The 25,970-nt window shown below is 47.4% G+C and overlaps 1 protein-coding gene across 2 annotated transcripts; it reads left to right on the top strand.

Annotated features, from left to right (window-relative positions):
* Positions 1–6,133: 6,133 nt before the first annotated feature.
* On the top strand, positions 6,134–22,621 carry CUNH7orf57 (chromosome unknown C7orf57 homolog). Of its 2 annotated transcripts, none has more exons than XM_024764379.1 (8): positions 6,134–6,236; positions 6,479–6,647; positions 13,689–13,874; positions 15,633–15,741; positions 16,007–16,163; positions 17,206–17,303; positions 18,783–18,988; positions 22,009–22,621. In XM_024764379.1, exons 2-8 carry the CDS (start codon positions 6,593–6,595, stop codon positions 22,041–22,043), a joined length of 846 nt encoding a protein of 281 aa, XP_024620147.1. In that variant the 5' UTR covers positions 6,134–6,236; positions 6,479–6,592; the 3' UTR covers positions 22,044–22,621. The 2 variants fall into 2 exon arrangements, with proteins under 2 accessions (XP_024620147.1, XP_024620148.1); XM_024764380.1 differs by having other exon boundaries at positions 6,166–6,236; positions 6,456–6,647.
* Positions 22,622–25,970: the final 3,349 nt, after the last annotated feature.

A 25,970-nucleotide genomic window follows, 5' to 3' on the forward strand; every position in this document is an offset into this window, starting at 1 on the left:
TTTCCCCACGAGGAACAAATTGCTGGTAGATGGAACACCGTCCGCTGTCTCTTTGCTACTTGATGGAAAACGTGATGCGATCCATAATGCGCTTTTTGTTGGTTTGGGTTTTGTCTTCTTACTTCTCAGGTGGCTGTCCTTCGAGGAGGAAACCGAGTGAACAAACCTTGAGATGCCTCGGGCTCTTCTGTTGCATCACCTTCTGTGACACATCACAATGGCCCAGCCCCACACAGCAGGTGCATGCGGCCCCCTCCACCAGCCAGCACACATCCTGAGTGTACATCACAGTGCTTTACGGCAGCAGCTCCCAAACATACCAGGAAATGCCAGGGTACCCGTACCCACTGTTCTCAATTTTTTTTTATTAAATTTTTTTTTTCTTTTGGCCATGCCTCACGGCATGTAGGATCTTCATTCCCCAACCAAGGATCGAACCCATGCCCCCTGCAGTGGAAATGCAGAGTCTTAACCACTGGACTGCCAGGGAAGTCGCCGTACCCACTATTCTGCTACAACAAATCAATGTTTCACTGTGTTTGCTTCAGTACTTTTTAAAATGTATTTTTGCTGCGTTGGGTCTTCGTTGCTGCTTGAGGGCTTTCTCTAGTTGTGTCGAGCGGGGACTACTCTTCGTTGTGGTGCGCAGGCTTCTCATTACGGTGGCCTCTTTTGTTGCTGAGCGTGGGCTCTAGGCGCTTGGGCTTCAGTAGTTGTGGCATGCAGGCTCAGTAGTTGTGGCTCGCGGGCTCTAGGCACACGGGCTCAGTAGTTGTGGTGCACGGGCTTAGTTGCTCCGCGGCATGTGGGATCTTCCGGGACCAGGGCATGAACCCGTGTCCCCTGCATTGGCAGGCGGACTCTCAACCACTGAGCCACCAGGGAAGCCCTATTCCGCCATCTTGAAGCTTCTCCTCTGTGGCTCTTTTCTTATGATGTCCCACCTGCTGATATTTGTGACTTCCTATTGTTTTATTCTCCATAGCGCTCGACTGTCCCTTTGTATTTGTTTTTGATATTTTTCTCTTTTTTGGTTTTTCTGTCTTTGCTATGCTGATTTCAGGGTAAATTTGTAAATGCTAGTATATAATTCACTGCTTTTCTTTTTTTTTTGGTTAAGTTTTTTGATGTGGACTGTTTTTAGTCTTTATTGAATTTGCTACAATATTGCTACTTTTTAAAATGTGTTTTGGTTTTTTGGCCATGAGGCACGTGGAATCTTAACTCCTGGACCAGGGATCGAACCTACACCCTCTGCCTTGGAAGGCAAAGTCTTTACCACTGGACCGCCGGGGAAGTCCCATTAATTTTCTTTTTAACTCTGTGAAGTATAGACCTATCCCAAGAAATCCCAAGATTCCTGATTTTTTACCTAATGGTCCCAAATTCAAAAGATACAAAATGATACATAGCAAAGTGTTGCCTTATTTAACCCACTTCTGCCTGGTAGTTATCAGTTCTCCACCCTCCTTGCATCCATGGGACCATTTTCTTTCAAAGATATGGTATGCATGTACAAATACATATGTAAAATACATATACTTATGTACAAATATATGTGTGTATATATGTGTGTATCTATCTCTCTCCATCTATCTGTCTATTCATCTCTTCACTTTGTTGAAAGTAAATGGTAGCTTGCTAGGAACCATGCTCTGCATCTTGCTTTTTTCACGTGAAGATATATCTTTGTGACCATGATAATGGTGGTGGTGAGGAAAAAAGAAGAAACGTAAATAATAGCTTTGATTTTAGGGTAGTAACTTTTCTCTCTCAGTAAATGGTTTATGAAAGTTCCAAAGAGTCTTTAATCTTTTAAAAATGTATTCTAAAATCTGCCAAGTATAATAAATTAATTCATACTAGGAAAAAATATATCCTGGAAGTTTTTCTGACTCACTTTGAGATGATCTTCCTCCTTCTTTCATGTCTGCCTAGGAATTCATTGTACGAATGTGCACTGAACAGTTTACCCTGATGACCATCTTTATGCTGAAAACAGTGTTCAGTAAATAAGCACGTGCTGAAGTTATTCTGAGGGTACGAGTACATCTGCAAGAATGCACAGCCAGAGGAAGAACTGCTAGGTCAAAGTCTCTGTGTGTTTGTAATTTTGTTAAATGTTGCCTTTGTCCTCTGCGGAGACTCTACCAGTTAAGTTTCCACTAGGAATTTATGAGATTTGCTCCTGTTCGCCAACATGGTGTTTTATCAACCTTTTTATCTTTGCCAGTTGAATAGCTTTTAAAAAACTGTACCTCAGGACAGTTTCCTTTTGCATTCTGATGAGTGAGTTTGAGCTTTCTTTTTCCCACATGATTAAGACCCAAATTCTCCTGGGTTCTGCTTTTTTTTGTTTTGTTGACCTGTCTTTTCTTTGTTTCTTTTGCTTGGAAATTTATTTTTAAAATCATTATCATTCTTTCATTTATGTCTTTAAGTGTATACTTATTTCTTTAAGTGTGTACTCATTTTAAAACCCTTTTCAAACAACTGGATTAAAAATAAAATCTGTCTGGAGATCATTCATTTCCTGATTAGTCACCATCTTTCCATGGCCTGTTTCCTCAGTGACTTAGAGTTTTGGATGGCAGACTTATTTTGAGTGGGGAGTTTCCTAGTTTCACTCCCATCTCTGATCTTCCGTGTTTATTGGCACCCCATGACTTCCAGACTTGTTAAATTTTTTCTATTTGTATTTTGACTATTGTTGTTATAAATTTGGAATAAGGAGGTACTTGAGACCACAACCCCAAATCTGATATTTTTCAGAAGACCCCAACATATATATATATATATATATATATATATATACTGCGCCACCAGGGAAGCCCCCCAACATATTTTTAAAAGCAGTATTGTGACACAGACCTTTCAGCCTCCTACCTGCAACTGGGTTTCCTTTCTTCTATGAAAACAAGTCAGAAAAACCTCATTTTAAATGGAATCAGAGAACTCCTGAAGGGGGAGCTCTCATGAAGGTGCCGGGAGGAAAGAGGGAGGTAAGAATTGCTGTAACAAGGTCTGTTAGTGTAGAATTGTCTTGGTCTCAACTTCTTATCCATGATAATAAGAATGTTACTTTTCTTCTGGCACAAGGAGGGCATTCTTCAACATGGGAATTTCTTCTCCTGATTTTAAGGGAAGGAAGATCCCTCCCCACCCCAGTAACAATGCAGTAACCACAACTTGCAGCCAACAAGAAACTGGAACTCTTGTTCTTTTCTAATGAACTTTTATTCAAAACAACCCTCCCCAATTTCCGCCCAAAACCTAATAAAAACTGACCTTCCCTTTGTCTCTTGGGGCTTGCCTATGGCTCACCACAGTGTGGACAAAGAATGTCTCCTGCCATGTCAGTAAACAGGACACGTGGCCCTCAAAAGCCATCAGCCACTGCAGTGTCATGCACTGTGCACCCTGAGGGGATCCAGAACGGAGAAAATCTGGACACTGGCCCTAGACAGCTGAGGTGCACATCAAAGGAATGATTTCAGGGAGCCCAGACTCTTGTCTCCTCCGATACATACAAAAGCGCTAAATTCATTACCCTGAGATATCTGGTTTTCTTTAATTAACGGTAATCTTTCGATGTTCTGACTACCTGGTCTTTGTTGCAAAAACCCCTACATATTCTGGCTCCCCGCTTACCTTTTTTGGAGCAGTCCCTCAGAGCGATCTGAGAGGCTGTCTTCTCTGCTTAAGTCCTCAGCAAGTCCACTGAATAAAACATAAATCTCGACTTTTAGGTTGTGCTTTTTTTTTTTTTCCAGTCGACAATAGCTTGTTTGTCCCAGATTGCAATTCCTCTGCTATTCCCAAATAAACTCAACCTGCTTTTATAATTTGTCAATTATTTTATTTAAGATTACAGTTTCTTTGGTTCAGAAGGAATTCTGATTGGCCATAATCGATATTAACATTTCTCTTCCTCAGCCCTGCTTGGCTGTGCCCTCTGAGACCCTTTCTTTTCAGGACCTTCCCAGCCCAGTTACTAGCTGTTCCCAGCTGAGCCAGGAGCAAGAGAAATATGCCATCCCTGCTAAAAGTTGGGGAGTGTTGATGCTGGAAGTAAAAATTTGGGAGTCATCTCATATGGTGGCGGGGGGGGGAGCTGGAGGAGATTGAATAACCAGTGAGTATGGATAGCACACAGAGATAGATGTCCAAAGACTGAGGTCTATGGCACTCCAAAATATAGATGCCAGGAAGAAATGTAGGATCCAGCGATGAAGACTAGCTTGCAGAATTAGCTTGCGAGTTATAGTGAAAACAGCAGAGTCCCAGGTCTTGGAAGGCAAGTAAAGAAGGTGTGCGGGACCACTTATCCAAGCAGTTGTAACTGTTAGTCTCCAGGTGCAACAGTTTCAAAGCTATGAAAGCTATGGGAACTTCTGGTTCAGATGAATGATCCAAACATAGTTCTAAAAGCCAGTTCCTCCTGAAATCCTAAACATGATGCAAAGCCTTTGTCTTAGGCCATGATGAAGGCCACAGACTGGGTGATTTATAAGCAGCAGGAATGCACTTCTCCCAGTTCTGGAGGCTGCAGCAGGTCTGGTGAGAACCTACTCCTGGTTCCCAGACACCATCCTCTCACTAACCCTAATCCCTGGGCAAACAATGCTGTGACTTATACAAAAGGAAGCCCTGTTATTCTTAGTGACAGTCTACGTGCCTCTACCTGCAGTGGAGCAAACATTTGACATTGAAAAACAAAGTCTTGATTACTTCCAAGACTGGGCCAGCTGAGGATCCTGAAAATATTACATGAGAGCTGGATAAACCTCAGTTAGGGTTAATTCCCATCACAAGAGTTATCCTCTCGTTACCCAATTTGTACATCATCTGTCTTCTGCTAGATTTCTAGGGCTTTACTTGTGTAGCAGAAGCAGCACCTTGTTTAATTCAAGTTGCCAAATGACCACCTTTAAAGACATTTTGATTTTTCTTTTCACTGCTAAAGGAAACCTTAGCTCCATACTACTGCCCGGGTGGTGGGAACCACAGGGTCTCCAGCGGCTAGTCCTCTCCATCATTCTGTCCGATGACCACGTTGTGGCCCCTGCTGCGGCCTCTGGGCTCACGGAGCAGAGTGGGGAGCACGACTCACAACAGAGACCGAATCCAGGTGGGACAAAAGTTCGCACTGAAGTCAAGCGTTGGGACTTTGAACACTGTTCCGAGGAAACACCGCCAAAGACTTTTTAAAAAAGGATCTCTCAATTTCCAAACCAGAAATACTGAAAAAATAAAGTGTGTGGAAGACGTTTACATGGTAATTTTACTACTGATACACAGTTGGCAGAAATGGCTGTGTGCTGAGTTTTCCCAGGTACTTATTTGTCCTTTTTAAAAAATAATTAATTAATATTTATTTTTGGCTGCGTTGGGTTTTCGTTGCTGCGCATGGGCTTTCTCTAGTTGCAGCGTGGGCTTTCTCTAGTTGCAGAGAGCAGGGCTACTCTTCGTTGGGGTGCACGGGCTTCTCATTGCGGTGGCTTCTCTTGTTGTGGACCAGGGGCTCTAGGCATGCGGTCGTCAGTAGTTGTGGCTCGCGGGCTCTAGCGCGCAGGCTCAGTAGTTGTGACGCATGGGCTTAGTTGCTCCGCGGCATGTGGGATCTTCCCGGATTGGGGCTCGAACCCGTGTCCCCTGCATTGGCAGATGGCTTCTTAACCACTGCGCCACCAGGGAAGCCCTCTCCTCTTTTTTTTTTAATGCATTAAATGGATGGGAGATTGACAAGAAAATCTCTGTCGAATTTCTTGGACGGCAGGGAGGGGAGGGCGCACCAGAACTCTGAGGCCGGCCTCGCCCCGAGCACGCCCCATGCCTCGCCCCGCCAGCAGCGCGGCCTCGCCCAGGCCAGCACCGAGGCAACGCCTCTGTCAGCAACTCAGTCACGTCCCCGCCACGCCCTGAGGCCTCAACCGGCCAGCAGCGCGGCCACGCCCAGGCCAGCACCGAGGCGACGCACCGGCGCCGGGCAGTTGGTAGTAGGAGCCCGAGTTCTGCCCCTGGAGCTGACTGGCCGGCTGCGGCCCCTCACACTGCCCCGATTGGCTGCCGCTGCTCCCGCTGTGACCTCCGGTTGGCCCAGGCCGTTGCCCCGGCGACGCGGGTTGCTGTGGTTCCGCGCTGCGCTGGGAGTTTGGGGTTGGTCCCAGCCGCCCGCTGGAACAGAGGGGTCTCGGACGCTGCAGGTGGCAATCACCCAGACCCTAGGCCGGCAGGTGAGCGGGGTCAGACGGCCAGTGGGGTCGGGGCAGGGAGGGGGCCACCCGTCACCCGGGCCGGGGGCGGGGTACCTCGGGACCTGCTGTCCCCTGCTGTCTACTCGGCGTGTGTGTGCCCCTGCTGTATACCCTGCCTGGACGTGTGCCTGCTGTATACCCGTGTGGATGTGCCCCTGATGTATACCCTGCCTGGACTTGACCGCATGTCCCGAATAGTGAGACGCCTGCATACCTGTCAGGTAGAGGAGGACAGATAGAGCAGGAACGGGGACCCGGCCTCTGCAGCTCAACCCCCGCGTCGGTTCCTGGTTCACCCGAGAACAGAGAACAGCCGGTCCAGCGTGTCTCCCGGCATGAGGAACACGAGCAAGGAGCTGCACGGCGCCACGAGCCGCTATGCTCCCTGCGGTGAGTGACCCAAGGAGAGGAAACCCGCGTTTGCTCTGCGGCTGGACTGGCTCGGCTGGACTGGCTCACACCAGCGGGGGCTGCCGGGAGGGGACAGGACAACAAGGGGTACCCTCAGAGAAAGCTGCGCACTGCCCCTATGCCCCAGTGTAAGCAAGGCTTAAAGGGTAGCATGGGGGGGAAACTAGGTTTGTTAGTTTGCTTGTTTGTTTTTTCCCTATGTTCAACAAAAGAAAGCCAGGCTACCCACTGCTGTTGGAGCTCCTCAGTTTTTGGAGTGATAGCGTCTCTGAAAATTTCTCTGTAACAGCAAGCCTGTTTAAGTCTCACAGGGGTCTCCCTGTATGTTGGCTTGGGCACTTTCATTTTCAGCTGCATCCCCATGTATTTCATTGATCACCTATCTCTTGCTCCTAATTTAGACCCCAACCAGGGTAACTATGTCTCCTGCTTTAAGCAGTGGGACACAGGAAACAAGCCTCTGGTGGAGGCTCCCACGGCGCTGGGCTTCTCGCTGTGAAACTGGCAGAAGGGAAGGAGGAAGACCTGGGTGCTGGAGTCTGATTTTGCCTTGATTTTTACGCTGCCCCATCTCGAGAAGGGCTGGAGAAGGAGGGAGGAGAAGAGAGCCCCAGAGCTCTGCTGGGAAAGGCAGGGTGAGGGTGGCAGGGGGGGCTGCGGGCAGTGGGACCAAGCGTGGTCTTCTTCACAGTCTCAACGTGCTTCTTGCCTGGAGCTCTGCTGTGGCCACTATGGGTGGGTCCGTGGCTGTGCTGGGGATGGGGCAGGGGACAGGAGGCCTGGGTGTCCGTCTCCACGGTGGGCTCTCAGCCTGGGTCTGACGTCTCAGTGCCTTAGTGTGTGGCCCCCCCGTGTGAGCAGCGCAGAAGACGGCGACACTTGCCAGGTGCTCTGCTAAACACTGTCACGCTAACACTGAACTTCAGAACAACCTGCCGAGGGGCCCTTAGCCCTGGTTTATAGGTGAGGAAGCCGAGGCTCAGAGTTTCAGGAGGCTGCCCTGTTCTCCAAGGCCGCGGCGGCCCAAAGGCAGGGCTCCAGAGCCCCGTGGGCTGTGCCCTCAGACACCAGAGAGCTGTGGCGCTGAGTCACTTTGCGGTCTCTCTGAGCCTGGCTCCTTATGGATGAAGCAAGCACGCGAGGGGGCAAGGGAGCTCGTAAAGAAATCTACATGGTAGTTAAGTGATCTGGTGCCATACAAGTACTGATAATGTTTGAGGACAAGACAGTTCTCTTTAACCCTGTGTGTGTGTGTGTGTGTGTGGTGACAGTTGGTTCACAGTGACTCTCGTGCTGGCTCTCTGAGCAGGGCACGCAGTGATAAACAGCCAGCTAGGTTAGAGCTCAGTGCCTGCCCAAAACTTCCAGTAATGAGAAGTAGAAGCTACTCTGTTCTCTGTGGTTTAATTAGTAATCAAAACACAGAGAGGAAAAATAAAGCTGGAACCGAATGCCTTCCCTCTAAAGGAAAATATTTGAGCTGAATACAATCAGATAAGATGGTCCTACCCATCCTCCTAGCTCTTAAATTTCTTCTCTGTGAGCTTGGGCACACTTCTTTAAAGCTTTCCCAGGGGGTGGTTTCTCATTTTCAAAACTACAGTGTTTCCACTATACTGTTCATCTAATTACTGTTCTTTAGATATAAAAGATTTTCCATGGACATTCATTGTTATGCAAGGAAGTAGCTTTAGTTCCAAGTACAGATTGGGTGGCTAACTTTTAGCTTCAGAGGACGGTGACTTCTTGTTCCTGGGATCCATGTGTGCTTGTGTAAAGGGATCTATTCAGCACTGCTTTCCTGTGCTCCTACTGTACCAGCCAGGGTTCTCCGTAGCCCAACGATGTGTGTGTGTGTGTGTGTGTGTGTGTGTGTGTGGAGAGAGAGAGAGAGAGAGAGAGAGAGAGGGAGGGAGATTGACTGGGAGATTCATTTATTTTAAGGAATTGGCTCACACAGTTGTGTAGCAGGCAGGTCCAAAATCTGCAGGCCGGAGACCCAGGGAAGGGCTGATGCTGCAGTCCTGAGTCCAAACGCTGTCTGGGGGCCGAATTCCTTCCTCCTCAGGAGACCTCAGTCTTTTCTCCTAAATCCTTGAACTGATGGCATCAGGCCCACCGACGTTAGGGAGACTTATCTGCTTTAGTCAGAGTCTATTGATTTGACTGTTAATCTCCTCTAAAAAGCACCTTCACAGTAACGTGCCAGACTAAACATCTGGGAACTGTGGCCTAGCTAAGGCGACACATAAAATTACCCATCACACCTGCCAGGAGCCAGTTTTTTTTTTTTTTTTTTTTTGGCCACGACGCACAGCTTGTGGGATTTTAGTTCCCCGACCGGGATTGAACCTGGGCTCTCGTCAATGAGAGTTCAGAGTCCTAACCACTGGACTGCCAGGGAATTCCCTGAACGCCATGCATTTTTGACAGCTGGTTCCAGTAAGCTCGTAAATGCAAGAGTTACTTGTGCTATGATAGTGGCATCTTTCTTATTTCACACTCCTGGATTTTGTGTCCAGAGTTTTCAATCAGCTGTGGTATTTGTTCTTATATTTGGACATGCGGTTAATCAGTCTCGGACACAAAGAGTCACCAGAACACCAAGAGCCCGAGTGTCCCAGGGTCTTCTCTCTGTGGAGCCACAAGTGGGCCTGATCACGACAGGTCCCTGGGCTTCTGCCCACACCTCTCCCTCCTGGCAGGGACCCTCACAGGTGGTCACAAAGCAGCCTTCAGGGCTGTGACTTGGGTGCCCACTGAGGGGGCCTCAGGGCTCTGACAAGGCCAGTTCAGCTCACACACACACCGCCCCCGCCCCCACCCCGCGGCCACTCTGGGTGGGGCGGGGGATTCAGATCGATGGGGACGGAGGGCAGGGAGCAAGCTTGCCTTCATTCACCACCCCCGTTTGTCCTCCCACCCTCCTCTTCACGGGACCCTCTCCCCTAGAAATCCCACACCTTTATCTACACTCACCGCGCTTCACCCATGTGGGACCAGACTTGATGTTTCCATGGAAGCCACACGCAGCCCACCCCTGCCAGTCTGCGGCCCCAGACGCTTCCCACAGCGTGAGGATGCCCGGGACAAAGCCCCGCCCCCCTGCCCCGCCCCGTTCAGCCACCCTCCTGAGTGCTGCTCTCCCTTCCTGTCTGACGACTCGGGATGTCCCGCTTTGGCCTCAAGCAAAAGGAAAGCGGTGGGGTTCAGATAACATTGTTTGCCAGTGAAGCCTCCCTGATGGCGGCGCGCAGTCCTGCATCTTTCTGCTCCTGTCAAATGAGCAAACCTGTTCAGTTAGGCTCTTACTTCTGGTTCAGTGTTTGTTTGTTTTTCCAATTGGAGTATAGTTGATCCACAATATTGTGTTAGTTTCTGGTGTACAGCAAAGTGATTCACTTATACATATATATCTATTCTTTTTCATATTCTTTTCCATTATAGGTAGATATTTAGTAGAGTTCCCTGTGCTATACAGTAGGTCATTATAGATTATCTATTTTATATATAGTAATGTACATATGTGAATCTCAACCGCCTAATTTATCCCTCCCACCCACCTTTCCTTTTTGGTAACCATAAGTTTGTTTTCTATGTTTGTGAGTCTATTTCTGTTTTGTAAATAAGCTCATTTGTATCTTTTTTTTAGATTCCACATATAAGTGATATATGTGGTATTTGTCTTTCTCTGACTCTGACTTACTTCACTTAGTATGATAATCTCTAGGTCCATCCATGTTGCTGCAGATGGCATTATTTCATTCTTTTTTATGGCTGAGTAATATTCCATTGTATATATGTGCCACATCTTCTTTATCCATTCATCTGTTGATGGACATTTAGGTTGCTTCCATGTCCTGGCTATTGTAAATAGTGCTGCTTATGAACACAGGGGTGCCTGTATCTTTTTGAATTAGAGTTTTCATCTTTTCCGGATACATGCCCAAGAGTGGGATTGCAGGATCATATGGTAGCTCTATTTTAATTCTTTTAAGGAAACTCCATAGTGTTCTCCATAGTGGCTACGCCAATATACATTCCCACCAACAGTGTAGATGGGTTCCCTTTTCTCCACACCCTCTCCAGCATTTATTATTTTTTAAAATAATTAATAAATTTTTGGCTGTGTTGGGTCTTTGTTGCTGTGCATGGGCTTTCTCTAGTTGCATTGAGCAGAGGCTACTCTTCGTTGTGGTGTGCGGGCTTCTCATTGCAGTGGCTTCTCTTTTTGCAGAGCGCGGCTTCAGTAGTTGTGGCACGAGGGCTCAGTAGTTGTGGCACGAGGGCTCAGTAGTTGCGGCTTGCGGGCTCTAGAACACAGGCTCAATAGTTGTGGCACATTGGCTTAGTTGTGGGATCTTCCTGGACCAGGGCTTGAACCCGTGTCCCCTGCACTGACAGGTGGATTCTTAACCACTCCACCACGAGGGCAGTCCCCAGCATTTATTATTTGTAGACTTTTTGATGATGGCTATTCTGACTGTTGTGAGGTGATAACTCATTGTAGTTTTGATTTGCATTTCTCTAATAATTAGTGATGTTGAGCATCTTTTCATTTGCCTATTGGCCACCTGTGTGTCTTCTAAATGTTTGTTTAGGTTTTCTGCCCATGTTTTGATTGGATTGTTTAGATTTTTGTTATTGAGTTGTATGAGCTGTTTGTATATTTTGGACATTAAGCCCTTGTCCATCACATAGTTTGCAAATATTTTCTCCCAGTCCATAGGTTGTCTTTTCGTTTTGCTTAGATTTCCTTTTCTATTCAAAAGCTTATAAGTTTGATTAGGTCCCGCTTGTTTATTTTTGCTTTTATTTCTATTGCCTTGGGAGACTGACCTAAGAAAATTTTGCTACGATTTATGTCAGAGAATGTTTTGCCTATGTTCTCTTCTAGGAGTTTTATGGCATCATGTCTTATATTTAAGTCTTTAAGCCATTTTGAGTTTATTTTTGTGTGTGAGAGAGGGAGTGTTCTAACTTCATTGATTTACATGTGGCTGTCCAAGTTTCCCAACACCACTTGCTAAAGAGACTGTCTTTTCCTCACTGTTTATTCTTGCCTCCTTTGTCACAGATTAATTGACCCTAGGTGTGTGGGTTTATTTCTGGGCTCTTTATTCTGTTCCACTGATCTGTAGGTCTGTTTTTGTGCCAACACCACACTGTTTTGATTACTGTAGCTTTGTAGTTTTGTCTGAAGTCTGGAACAGTTATGTCTCCAGCTTTTTCTTTTTCCTCAGGATTGCTTTGGCAACTCTGGGTCTTTTGTGGTCCTATATAAATTTTAGGATTATTTGTTCTAGTTCTGTGAAAAATGTCATGGGTAATTTGATAGGCATCATGTTAAAGCTGTAGATTGCTTTGGGTAGTATGGCCATTTTAACAATACAGTAAGTCCCCTACATACAAACAAGTTCCGTTCTGAGAGTCCAATTTGTTCATAAGTCCAACAAAGTTCGCCTACGTACCCAAATAACACAATCGGCTATATAGTACTGTATTGTAATAGGTTTATAATACTTTTAACACAAATAATACATAAAAAACAAACAAAAAGTAAAGAAAATATTTTTAATCATACAGTACAGTACCTTGAAAAGTACAGTACAACAGCTGGCATCCAGGGGCTGGCATCCAGTTAACAGGCAAGAAGAATTACTGACTGGAGGATGGAGAGGAGGTGGGAGATGGTAGAGCTGAAGGATCATGAGCAATAGGAGTTGGAGGGCAAGCTGCAATTTCACTCATGCCTGATGTTGATGGCACAGGTTCTGGTTCCTTGCTGGAACCAGATGCATGTTCACATCTTTGAAAGTGTGCAACTTAAAAGTTCGTATGTAGGGAACTTACTGTATTAATTTTTCCAACCCAAGAGCATGGGATATCTTTCCATTTCTTTGAATCATCTTCAGTTTTCTTTATCAATGTTTCATAGTTCTCAGCATATAAGTCTTTTGCCTCCTTGGTCAGGTTTATTCCTAAGTTCTTTTTTTTTTTTTGTCTTTTTGATGTGATTTTAGAAGGGATTTTTTTTTTTTTTTTACTTTCCCTTTCTGATATTTCATTGTTACTGTAAAGAAATGCAACAGATTTCTGTAATCTTGTATCCTGCTACCTGGTTGAATTCATATATCAGTTCTAGTAGTTTTTGTGTGGAGTCTTTAGGGTTTTCTATATAGTATCATTTCATCTGCATATAATGACAATTTTACCTCTTCCCTACCAATTTGAAAACTTTTTATTTCTTTTTCTTGTCTGATTGCTGTGGCTAGGACTTCTAATACTATGTTGAATAGAAGTGGTGAGAGTGGGCATCCTTGTCTTGTTACAGAGTTTAGTGGGAAGGCTTTCAGCTTTCTACCATTGAGTATCATGCTGGCTGTGTGTATGTCATAAATAGCTTTTATTATGTTGAGATATGGTCCCTCTGTGCCCACTTTGGTAAGAGTTTTTCTCAAGATATCTCAGTGTTTTTAAAGTTCTAAGTTGATCAAATCTTGGCTAACATTTGGTCACATAGTCCAGAGGCTTGCCCACGTTTTAAGTGCTTTGGGATCTTTCAGGGATGTGTACTCCCGGAAATGCAGTCTAGTCCCAATTCATGGAGGACTGAAGGAGAAGAGAGAGAGAGCTGCACATGTAGGGGATTTGGATACCTCACTGGGAGGCTAAAAACCCCAGGGAAGGGCTTTGCTCTCACTGCTTTGGGACAGAGGGGCAGCCAGCAGCAGAGGGGCCAGCAGGCCTTCTAGAAGGTGCTCGTCATCTGCCGGGCGCCGTGGCTGCTGCTCGTGGCTTTTAGGGACTGTTAACTACACGACTGGCAGGGTTATGCCTCGGGTGACAGGCGTTTACAAGAGGGCAGTTTCGCCTGTGCTGGTGCCCCGTGTTGATGTCCTCTTCTGGTGTCCTGGGAGGGTGTGACGCCCTCCCTGGTGTAGTTATCTTCTGAGCAGTGGACCAAACCAGCCTGGACTCCGTAAGTAATGACCTGACCCTTGGCCTCCTCTTCCCTAGATTGGTATTACCACCTTCCTGTGAAGCGGTCTGAGAAAGCTGTGGATGCCCCGCCAGCGTCCCAGATCCCAGGCCTCAGTGACCTGAGGGCAGCCCCCAGTGGGCACACGCTCGGGGCACGAAGGTACTGGGTGAAGGAAACGGACTCAGAGTACGTGAAGCTGGCGAAGCAAGGCGGCCAGCCCGGTGAGCACCGCAGCCTTGTGCTTTGTGGCGGGAGTGACATGGTCGTCTGGTCATTGTGTCTTCCCTGTAAAAATATGTGAAGTGTGTGAGCTTTGCCCAAGGCCGTAGGAAGTCCAGGTCAATGGATACAGTTCAGGGTACAGACTCTTCAGGGGTGTGCTGCCATTTATGGGAAAGACCCACTAGGCTGTGAGTTCACCGAACTGGGATTTTCCTTCTGAGAGACACCCCTGTGGTGACTCCCGTGCCTACCTCCCTGTCTAACTGCAGTCTCTGTCTCTGCGCTGCAGCCGCCCAGCTCAGGGCCACCCCTTCCCCAGTCGCCTGTGAAGCATCTTTGCTCCTGTTGCTCTGTCTCGTCATCCCTCATCCTGTGTATTAATATCTTCTTTGTAATGGAGGCCAGGGATGAGTGTCCATGGTGATGTTTATGAACACCACGCTTCTATCCATGATGTAACCGAGAAAGCCCTGTTCAGCTGTGCTAATTAAAGTTGCTGGTCAAGTTCGGAGTCACATCTGTCTAGCACACCTTCTGGCTGGCCTTTGCGGTGAACGAGCCTGAGAAACGCTGACCTTTCTCTCTCTCTTTCTGACCCCTGTTCCTGCTGTGGAGATTGTCACGGGGAGAGTGGGCGACATGGCAGAGGGCAGCACCTGGCTTTAATGGTCAAAAGCCCGGAACAGACCATGTGATTCACTGCGTGTAAAGCACAGAAGGTCCACCACCTCCCCACTCCCCAGCCACCAGTTAGGACATTAGTGGGAGTGCTGGCAGAATCTGAACGAGATCTGTAAACTGGATAAAAGGATTGCATCACACTAATTTCCTGATTTTGATCACTACACTGTGATTATGTCATAACTGTCTCTGGAAGCCTCCCAAACGGTCCCCCAAACAGCAATGACAGTGACAATACTAATGGGTGGGGGTGGGGGGGAGAGAAAGAGCAGTAAAGCAAATGGGAAACGAAACACAGCATTTGAGGAATCTGGGTGAAGGGTTTAGGGGAATTCATACCATTTTTTGGACCTTTTGTCTAAGTCTGAAATATTTAAAAATGGAAAGTTCAAAAAAGAAAAAAGTTAAACATGTCTTTCTAATAGTAAGAACAGTCGAACAGTCGATGCTGGCCGTCGCGCCCGCTTAGCAGGCAAGACCGGTCGCTCCCGCTTCCCCGCCTGACTGACCCCTGCCTGGGAAAAGCCCTCAAGCCGGGGGAGGGGGACGAAGACCTGGCAGCAAGTCGGGGGGTCGGCGGGAGCTAGAGCCTGAGCGCGCCTCTGACCCTCTCAGCCTGGCTCCAAGCGGGGCACCGGTTAACACTCCCCCTGCCCCCAGGATTTAGAGGGGCCGGTGCCCCGCTTCCCACCGGAAACCTGGAGGGGTCGGCTCACCCCAGAACTGCCGCGTGGGGGGTGGAGAACAGACTGTCCTGGCCAGAGAGAGGAGCCAGGGCGCAGCCCCCCGGGGGCCCCGAGGAGTTCTGTCCCCGCAGATACCGCCCTGGGGCAAGGACCCCTCCCCCTCCACCCCAGAGACAGGGAGGAGGTGGCCTGCAGCGGGGCAGGGGTACAGGAGGGATGTCCTCTGGGCACCAGGCAGCACGAGCACTGGCGGGTGAGGACACCGCGGACACCCCGGAGTGCTGTCCCCCGGCCCAGTGGAGTCCAGGAGGAGAGCCGGTCCCCTCGTCGCTGCGACCTGCCCGCTGGTAATGCGCAGGCCGCTCACAGCCGTGTCTTTTTGGCCTCGAGATCTGCTGAAGCACTTTGCCCCCGGGACCAGTAGGGGCTCCCCCGTGGCCTACTCCTTGCCAGACTGGTACGTCCACCACAGCCAGCCGCCGACGGCCGACCGGAGGCAGTGAGTATCCAGACCCGCGCGTTGCGGCCCCGCCCAGGCCTGGGTCCCCAGCCTGTGACCTCCGCGCCCGGCCTCTCCGCCCGCCGCCTCCCTGCAGCCCACTGTCTCCGGGAGGCTGGGCGCCCTCTTCCGTCCCGTCCTTGCTGGGGGTCGGCTGGTTGCCCAGCTTCTCCCCGCCGCTGCATCCCGGAGGGCCCCTCCTTGGAGGGGAGGTCAGGAGGTGGCCCTAAGCCGCGGGCCGGGGCCCTTCCGTCCGTTTCTGCAGGGTCCCCGCTGTGTCCATACCGGATTACATGGTTTATGAAGAGTCTAACCCCGATCACGCCAGTGGCAACTACGAGTCCAGAAGGGGGCCCTTCGACTTCGACATGAAGACGGTTTGGCAAAGAGAGGCAGAGGGACTGGTAAAGGAGAAAAGAAAGGTGACTGGAGCCCCACTAGATGGCATGGCTTTGGTTGCCGCCCGGAGCACGCCCCCTGATGTGCTTGTCCGCAGGGTGTGTCTCGTGGCCCCGGGATCTGCATCTTAAGTTCGATCTGCTGAAAGGCCAGAGGCCACGGGAAATTAGCTTCCTTCTTCTCCTTATGAATGCGACCCTTGAGGGAAGATTGCCTTTTACGGAGTGTGTTTTAACCAGCTGACACTCATCTCTGGGAAAGTTGGCCGTCACTTCTCATCTGCCCAGATAGAAAGGACATTATCCAGTTTCTGAGCAAGCCCGTTCTGTTTAAGGGTTTAAGCTAAAATTCCCCGGAATACTCTGTATGGACAAGAAGGGAAGAGGAGACGCTGCTTTTCTTCTGTGCAAACCCTGGGTATTTGTATTTGACCTTGAAGGAGCACTGACTGCAGGGCACACACTTTCAAGGCATTTCTGTTTCAAAGGCACCCCGTGAAGGCCATCTCGGGTCAGTGGCTTCCTGGTTGCGGTGTCTCGGTTCACGGGGCTGGCGTGGCTCCTGGGACGTGGGGATCTGTGGGTGAACTGGTGACGTTCATGTTAAAACCGGCAGTGGGTCCTGATGATGAGCAAGGTTGGCCGCCCTCCCCCCGCACGACAGGGGAGCGGCCTCGCTGGCTGGCAGGTTCCTCGCCTGACCCCAGCCCGCTTCGCAGTGTCTGCTTGGAAGAGAAACCCTGGAAGTTTATTCCGGGGCTCGCAGAGTCGAGCACTATGCAGTGTCAGCTGCGTGCAGCAGGCCGGCTGTCTGTCCTCAAGACACCCTGTCCCAGCCCTGAGCCTGGCTCTGGGGGGTTGGCATGTTCAGTGAACGGGCCGCTCCTGGCGACACTTCCCAGCAATAAACAGAGGCTTCGGATGCTAACCAGGGTCACGGTGTCCATGCCCTATAAAAGGCTGGACGCTGTGCTGCCGCCAAACCGTTGACAGAGCCATGCAGGGGCTGAGAAAGTACAGTGAGCAAACGCTTCTAAGTCAGGGATTCGTGTGTCTCTCTGTACAGGTGAGGCTACCAGCCATCGAGTCCAAGTATCCGAGCAAAGCCGGGACCCCGCTTGGCCCCAAAGACCCTGCAGGAAGCAGACTGTCCTTTCCCCCCATGTAAGTGCACAGGCCGCGCCAGCGTGGTCTGGGTTCGGTTTGGGTTTGGTCTTTGGTCCAAGTGACAACAGTGACAACCATGGCTCCAATACTCGATGCTGATGCCGGCCTAACAGTATTCGCTTCCCAGCAGCAGGTTGTGGTGATGTGACTTCAGTGGCACAACTTCCCATGGCCTGGCCCTGTCTACTGGCCTCCTCTTCCATTTTCCTTTCCTCTGGGTGCCCCCCGGGCCCCTGTGGACCCCATCCTCCCCCGCCCTGAGCGCCGAGCTGAGCTCTCTCCTCTGTCAGCCTGTGTCACCCAAGCTCACCCTATAAACTTGGGGCCACATGTGTGTGCTACTCAGTCCTGACGTTCTCTGTCCCCAAGGCCTGGACCCTGGTGTCTGCGCCTAGTGAGTCCTCGGCTCTGCATTCAGCTGGAACACCTGTCAGGCGCCCTGACACTTCATTACTCGCCCAGCTGGAGCGGGGGTCCCCGAGGCCTTCTGTTTCTCTTCCCTTCCCCAGAATCTCATTGTAGTGCTAGAATTAATGCCGTTAATTGTCTGACTACTTCTTACAATCGCTTCTCCTCTAGTGAGGCTGGGGGAGGAGCAACCAATCCGTTACATTGTGCGACAAATGCCATGAAAGCACCACACTCAGACTGGGAGGGCAAAAAAATTATATCTATCTATCATCCATCGTCTATCTATCTATCTACCTATATCTGTATACCTCTATGTCTTTCTGTCTATCTATATCCATCTATATTTCTATATCTACCTATCTATCTATATCTATATATCTATATCTATATCTATCTATCTATCTATCTATCTATCTATCTATCTATCTATCTATATATACAGAGAGAGAGAGAGAGAGAGAGCCCGCCAGAGCCATTAGGAAGACTCTTGACAACAGAGTGATTTACAAGTAAGAAACCCAAGGGTGGGAGGACACAGGTTGATATGTGTCACCTGTTTTACATCCGATCTCCCCGCCTCTCCTAATGGAGGTTATGATAAGGTCTTCAAAGATGTAAATGACAGAGAGAAGACAGAAGTGTGTAAAGAAGCAGCAGATAATCTTTCACATGAACAGGGAAGAACTAATTAAGAAAGTAACAATTTGTTTGAAAGTGGTAGAGTCTGAGTCACTCATCCCTCCCCAGGGAAGGGGCAGTGCTTTCAGAAGAAGGCATCCCTGGGAAATGCTGGAATTCTTCTTCTCATTGGCTGTTCTGAAGAAAGGTTTTGGAAACTGAACTAAGTATGCGCTCACTGTGTACAAGGATGCTTGGAGGTTACTGCCTTATGCTTAAAAGTGGAGAGAGATTGAGAAAGAGAGATAGAAGAAGAGAGGGAGAAGCATCTCTGTTGTGTCTTCAGGGACAGTAACGCATCTAATTTACCATCAGTATGTTCGCTGAGAACGCTTCTGGATTACCCTTCACCTTTGTACTTAAGTACTTAATTTTTCTCTTTTTGAGGCCTGGTCAAAAAACCAGTTCACCCACAAACTTTTCCAAACGTATTAGCAATGGATATAACGCTGAGTGGTCACAGCAGCAAGCAGACCCAGACAAGAGGACCCCGCAGACATCCAGGGCCTCTGCTTCGTCTCCGTCCCAGTCTCCGTGGGACGCCGAGCCGCCCCCAGACCCGGAGGCTCCGGAAGGCGCCAAGGAAGGCCCAGGTGAAGTGCACGGCCCGAGACCCCTTGTCTCATTGCCTATATCATAATGAGTGATCTAAAAACCACATAAAAAGCCTACAGAGTTATTGAGGTTACAGTTACACATGAGGATAATATATATTGTGCTTCTTTCCTCTTTATTCAGATGAATAGCAAAAGTCATTATTTCTGTGGCTTTGCATTTTCTTTTAGTTGTCAAAAATTCTGATGCTTTATGTGTTGTACCACACACATGATGTCAGTTTTAGTCTCCTGGGTCCAAAAGATTCTGATCCCTGCAATGCTTGGTCCTCTCTGAGGCAGCTTCAGATAAAGCCCCAGTTCTTGGAAAGAACTCACAGTTCAAGCTTGAATTTGTTCCATTATCAGCATTTCTTAAACTTTGTCATTAAACTTTGAATAGCTTAGACATTTCCCTGAAATTAGCTGTTCAAAAAAGTTTATTAGTTTGAATATACAGAGAGAGAGAGAGAGAGAGAGCCCGCCAGAGCCATTAGGAAGACTCTTGACAACAGAGTGATTTACAAGTAAGAAACCCAAGGGTGGGAGGACACAGGTTGATATGTGTCACCTGTTTTACATCCGATCTCCCCGCCTCTCCTAATGGAGGTTATGATAAGGTCTTCAAAGATGTAAATGACAGAGAGAAGACAGAAGTGTGTAAAGAAGCAGCAGATAATCTTTCACATGAACAGGGAAGAACTAATTAAGAAAGTAACAATTTGTTTGAAAGTGGTAGAGTCTGAGTCACTCATCCCTCCCCAGGGAAGGGGCAGTGCTTTCAGAAGAAGGCATCCCTGGGAAATGCTGGAATTCTTCTTCTCATTGGCTGTTCTGAAGAAAGGTTTTGGAAACTGAACTAAGTATGCGCTCACTGTGTACAAGGATGCTTGGAGGTTACTGCCTTATGCTTAAAAGTGGAGAGAGATTGAGAAAGAGAGATAGAAGAAGAGAGGGAGAAGCATCTCTGTTGTGTCTTCAGGGACAGTAACGCATCTAATTTACCATCAGTATGTTCGCTGAGAACGCTTCTGGATTACCCTTCACCTTTGTACTTAAGTACTTAATTTTTCTCTTTTTGAGGCCTGGTCAAAAAACCAGTTCACCCACAAACTTTTCCAAACGTATTAGCAATGGATATAACGCTGAGTGGTCACAGCAGCAAGCAGACCCAGACAAGAGGACCCCGCAGACATCCAGGGCCTCTGCTTCGTCTCCGTCCCAGTCTCCGTGGGACGCCGAGCCGCCCCCAGACCCGGAGGCTCCGGAAGGCGCCAAGGAAGGCCCAGGTGAAGTGCACGGCCCGAGACCCCTTGTCTCATTGCCTATATCATAATGAGTGATCTAAAAACCACATAAAAAGCCTACAGAGTTATTGAGGTTACAGTTACACATGAGGATAATATATATTGTGCTTCTTTCCTCTTTATTCAGATGAATAGCAAAAGTCATTATTTCTGTGGCTTTGCATTTTCTTTTAGTTGTCAAAAATTCTGATGCTTTATGTGTTGTACCACACACATGATGTCAGTTTTAGTCTCCTGGGTCCAAAAGATTCTGATCCCTGCAATGCTTGGTCCTCTCTGAGGCAGCTTCAGATAAAGCCCCAGTTCTTGGAAAGAACTCACAGTTCAAGCTTGAATTTGTTCCATTATCAGCATTTCTTAAACTTTGTCATTAAACTTTGAATAGCTTAGACATTTCCCTGAAATTAGCTGTTCAAAAAAGTTTATTAGTTTGATTTTCAACAATCACCGTCACAGGGACAATTAGTCTTATTTGGGGCCGTGTCCATCATAAGGTCTATCGAGTATGATATTTCGTTTCCGTAGCTCTAGAACTTATTGACCATTTGCCTTTAGGAAACTTATTTTCACTCCGAGGCTTCATTTCTCTGATTGAGGAGGAAGGAGCTGTGTCTAGAACTTATTGACCATTTGCCTTTAGGAAACTTATTTTCACTCCGAGGCTTCATTTCTCTGATTGAGGAGGAAGGAGCTGTGTCTAGAACTTATTGACCATTTGCCTTTAGGAAACTTATTTTCACTCCGAGGCTTCATTTCTCTGATTGAGGAGGAAGGAGCTGTGTCTAGAACTTATTGACCATTTGCCTTTAGGAAACTTATTTTCACTCCGAGGCTTCATTTCTCTGATTGAGGAGGAAGGAGCTGTGTCTAGAACTTATTGACCATTTGCCTTTAGGAAACTTATTTTCACTCCGAGGCTTCATTTCTCTGATTGAGGAGGAAGGAGCTGTGTCTAGAACTTATTGACCATTTGCCTTTAGGAAACTTATTTTCACTCCGAGGCTTCATTTCTCTGATTGAGGAGGAAGGAGCTGTGTCTAGAACTTATTGACCATTTGCCTTTAGGAAACTTATTTTCACTCCGAGGCTTCATTTCTCTGATTGAGGAGGAAGGAGCTGTGTCTAGAACTTATTGACCATTTGCCTTTAGGAAACTTATTTTCACTCCGAGGCTTCATTTCTCTGATTGAGGAGGAAGGAGCTGTGTCTAGAACTTATTGACCATTTGCCTTTAGGAAACTTATTTTCACTCCGAGGCTTCATTTCTCTGATTGAGGAGGAAGGAGCTGTGTCTAGAACTTATTGACCATTTGCCTTTAGGAAACTTATTTTCACTCCGAGGCTTCATTTCTCTGATTGAGGAGGAAGGAGCTGTGTCTAGAACTTATTGACCATTTGCCTTTAGGAAACTTATTTTCACTCCGAGGCTTCATTTCTCTGATTGAGGAGGAAGGAGCTGTGTTGTGTCTCTTCAAGCATCTCAAGTGTTTTATGGGATGTTTTGTAAACATGAGCTCTGCCCGTCTTCCAGGCCAGTGGGCACCACGCTGGCCTGGCCAGTGTCTTAATGATACCCTCTCTCCATTGTCATCATGATGCCGTTTTAAGTCATACAAAGTTTTACTGATTTTTAAGGAATTATTGAGAGTAATTCTTTTACATTTAGCCTCATTTATTAAATTGAACAACTAATGCACTTGTCCTTTATTACAGAGTCTTCTCCAAGTGAGTATTTATGGAGAAACTGACCTGCAGCCAAGTATAAAAAGTGTCTCAGACACAAAAACAATTGATGGACATTCTTCATTCTGACGATGATGTATCTCGGAAGCCTGTGAGGTCCCTCTCCAAACCACCCGTGTTCTAACTACAAAAGCTGGGGACATCTATGTCTTTAAAAAGTCAGAGTTCTAGGACTTCCCTGGCGGTCCAGTGGTGAAGACTCCGCGCTTCCATTGCAGGGGGCACGAGTTCCATCCCTGGTCCGGGAACTAAGATGGGCATGCTGCGCAGAGGGGCCGAAAACAAAAAGTCAGACTTCTAGAAACACAGTTTGGGGACAGCAAAAGAAGGACTGCTTACATTATTACAACAGAATTACTCTTTTATGCATATCACACAAGATAAAGCATATTTCAGTTTACTTCAGAGGCATACATTTTATTAGACACTACGTGAGAAATGTGGGTTTAAATAATGGTAAAGAAGTGAAAGGCCAGGAGAGGCCTCTGATTTAAATACAGGTGCCCCTATATACACTACCAAACGTAAAATAGATAGCTAGCGGGAAGCAGCCGCATAGCACAGGGAGATCAGCTTGGTGCTTTGTGACCACCTAGACGGGGGGGATAGAGAGGGTGGGAGGGAGGGAGACGCAAGACGGAGGGGATATGGGGATATATGTATAGGTATAGCTGATTCACTTTGTTATACAGCAGAAACTAACACAACATTGTAAAGCAATTATACTCCAATAAAGATGTTAAAAAAATACAAATACGTAAATAAATACAGATGCCCCAGGCACACAGACCCACCTGCACAGGGTCTCTGAGGGTTTTTAGTATTGTTTTTCTGCATGGTCTTAAGTAGATAGAATTTCCCTCACCACCACCAAAATATCTGATCTGGTCAAGGAACTGTTGTTGGACATAAAGGTGATACACTTTCTACTGGGAAATAAATCACTGCAGTGCTATATAATCCACGTGTTTAAATTAGCAGCAAGACCCCCTTAATCTCAGAGGAAATTTTTAACAGTTCAAAATTAGTGGAAGACCAAGTAGGCTTGGTAAAGCCCCTGTAACCCGGAAGAATCACCGTTTGGCTGAGCAGACCTGCCTCTGCGCATGTTCTGGGTCGCCGAGGTGTCACTGCCCGGGTGCCGCCCCGCCCTCCCCAGAACTTCAGATCCGGCCGCGGCGCGCCGGGGCTGACCTCGGCCACTCGCTGCCCTCTGTCTCCCGTACCTCCTGCTCTGTCCATCCTGGATTTTAACGTGATGAACAGCAATCGCCCACCGGAGCTTGCCTTTTCCGACCCGAGCCGGCCGCTGCAAGTGTCCGGACCTCAGCGAGGCTTCTTTAGTGTGTTTTCCCTCCACCTGTCGCAGGATTGTCATTTTTCACTGCAATTTTTGCAGCCGCTCGAGGTGTTTCTGACACGCCAGATAGCTAGCTGGCCTTTTAGATGAGTGGCACCGTTAACGCGGGTGCGCAGGGTGCGGTGTCGGGGTGCACGGTGGGGGCCGGGCAGCATCCCCTGGGGCCGCAACAGCCCGGTGGAGCTGAGCCGCCCCCCTGCCCAGGCCGCGCCCCACTGCGCGTTCAGCTCCGCCCTCCTGTGTCAGCAGAACCTTCCCGGCACTTGCAGGCTTGACTCAGCGATCACCAGCCGCCTGCAAGTTGGAGGCTGATGTTTCCGACGTGCGATTTGTGGCTGCGGGTAGGACCGTGCACTAGACTTTTGTGTAGACTTCAGTAACAATCCTTATAAATAGGTGCAGAGGTACATGTTTTCTTTTAGTTAAAATTAATAGGTTCAATTTTTTAATTTATAAAACGCGCCATCTTTTGTCTCTTTGCCCTTAAAGTCTTATCTTTATTTTGCACTGCAGGTCCAGTAGCACCTCCATCTGCCTCAGCGCCCGCGGAGCGCAGATAAACCCCGCTGTGATGTGCAGCTAGGACCTATGTAACAGCTATAGTTACAAGGCTCCTGTTACAGTTTGTTAACATAGAGTCTCACGAAATGATCCATCTTAGAACAGATTTGACGTCACTGCTGCGTAGATGGTGCCAGTGTTGGGTTTTGTTTCTTGCATCCCTCTGGGACGCCAGGCGCGTGGGCTTTGCGCCGCTGCGCCTCGCTGGCCTGGGAAGTCCCAGGGTCTCGGAACAGGCCACTTCCTTCCCACCCTCGGCCGACGTCACCACCCGCGTGTGAGCCTCTACTGGCACCACTTCTGTTGAAATCTACGGTTTAGACTCTTAACTGGAAATAACTCACCCAAAAGCTTTTTCACTATTTGGTCCCATAATCTTTGTAGGAATAATTTTTCTGTTACAAAAAGTATTTAATTCCAGAATATTGTGCAATAGTTTATATTAAGAAAAAGATTAATTTGTTATGCCTTGAAAGGTTAAACGTTTAGTATGAAAACATTGTAGCATTTGCTAGTTTTAAATGTTTGAAAATATTTTTGGTATAAACTGAAATCCATAATAGTGAACATTTATTATTTTGTATTAAGTAAAAATATGTTTAATTTAAATATTTAATTTAGTAGTCTTAACAAAAATGTTTTACTACTCAGACAATTCTCTCAGTTTATAAATTTCACTGCTATTTATATGTAATTAGCATAAAAATGTAGTTTTATATTTTGTACATTTAATTCACTCGTAAAATAATAATATTCTGCTGGAAGATTTTCAGAGAGCCAAGTAAGTTCAGAGATGTTTTCGCTTCTTTCCCAGAATAAACTTATCATGCATTTGCGCACAGAAAATCTAAACGTTTTCAATTAATTCTTTAAACGATATACTGAACTGAACGCATGGATGCGTGTGGTTGGGTAACTACGCAGCTCAATTTGAGGATATTAGAGTAGCAGAAACCCGTGGTTTTAGGGAGAGGACAGAGTTAGGGGCAGAGACCTGTGACCAGATCTCGGCTCCATGCAGGGCACCTGGGGTCTGTTATTGAAAAAGCCAGTCGTGCAGTTAACTTTCTGCTTGGTAATAGAAAACAAACGTTATGAAAACAGAAGATTTGCACATTCCATCTAATTGTTCTGAAGTAAAGCACTTTTGCCAAAAGATCAAAAATATAGCTAGATCATACTAAATATAAATTGTCAGTTAAAACCAGCAAAAAAAAGTGTTTAATGAGATAGTACTTTCACACGTATGTGCGTGCATGCACACTCACACACACCCTTCCAGTGTCGTGATGTTTTTCTGACAGGCATCTGGCAACCTCAACTCAACACGGCCCAGCTCACAGAGCTTAGCTCTGAGCCTTGGTTTCCTCCTTTATCAAAAGGAGATACTTCTGGGACTTCCCTGGTGGTCCAGTGGTTAAGACTCTGCGCTTCCAATGCAGGGGGCACGGATTCCAGCCCCAACGGGCCATCCCACAAGCCATGTAGTGCGGCCACTAAATACATACATAAATACGTAAATAAAAAGGAGATACTTCCTATCCAAGGGCTGTCATGGTGATTAATCAAAATAAGTTTCAACAGGGTTCCTGACACAATATCTGACACTGTACTCAATCATTCTCTCAGCTTTCATAAATCTAATATTCAATTTGGTGGTCGACTTGCCCATGAAGGGAGCCCCAGATACACACGGGAAAGCCAGCATCCCTGGAGAAAGCTGGGATTCTAACCTCTGTTAACTGATTTAGTACAGAGCCTGAGATCTGCCTGAAATGGGCCCAGAGGTCACGCTCTATGAAAAGCAAAGTAGAAGTTAGTGGAAGAGAGGAAAGACAGAGAATAGCTTCAAGGAGGAGAATGCAGAGCAGTGCAATAACAAGTAAGGCACCATGGAAAGAAAGTGGAAATAAATGTCAGGAATTAGAGCAGATATGATGACGGAAGAGAATGAGGTACTTCGCACCCTACAAAGGGCTTAACTCGAGCCCAGGAAACATCTTCAAAAATT

The sequence above is a fragment of the Neophocaena asiaeorientalis genome, unplaced genomic scaffold (assembly GCF_003031525.2).
Source record: "Neophocaena asiaeorientalis asiaeorientalis breed wild unplaced genomic scaffold, Neophocaena_asiaeorientalis_V1.1 scaffold191, whole genome shotgun sequence".
Classification (NCBI taxonomy): domain Eukaryota; kingdom Metazoa; phylum Chordata; class Mammalia; order Artiodactyla; family Phocoenidae; genus Neophocaena; species Neophocaena asiaeorientalis.

Bases quoted from the DNA above. Each gene is read 5' to 3' on its own strand.
- CUNH7orf57 (XM_024764379.1), top strand. From the start codon at position 6,593: ATGAGGAACACGAGCAAGGAGCTGCACGGCGCCACGAGCCGCTATGCT. The intron at 13,875-15,632 runs GTGAGCACCGCA...TTTGGCCTCGAG, and splicing joins GAAGCAAGGCGGCCAGCCCG to ATCTGCTGAAGCACTTTGCC. The intron at 16,164-17,205 runs GTGACTGGAGCC...CTCTCTGTACAG, and splicing joins TGGTAAAGGAGAAAAGAAAG to GTGAGGCTACCAGCCATCGA.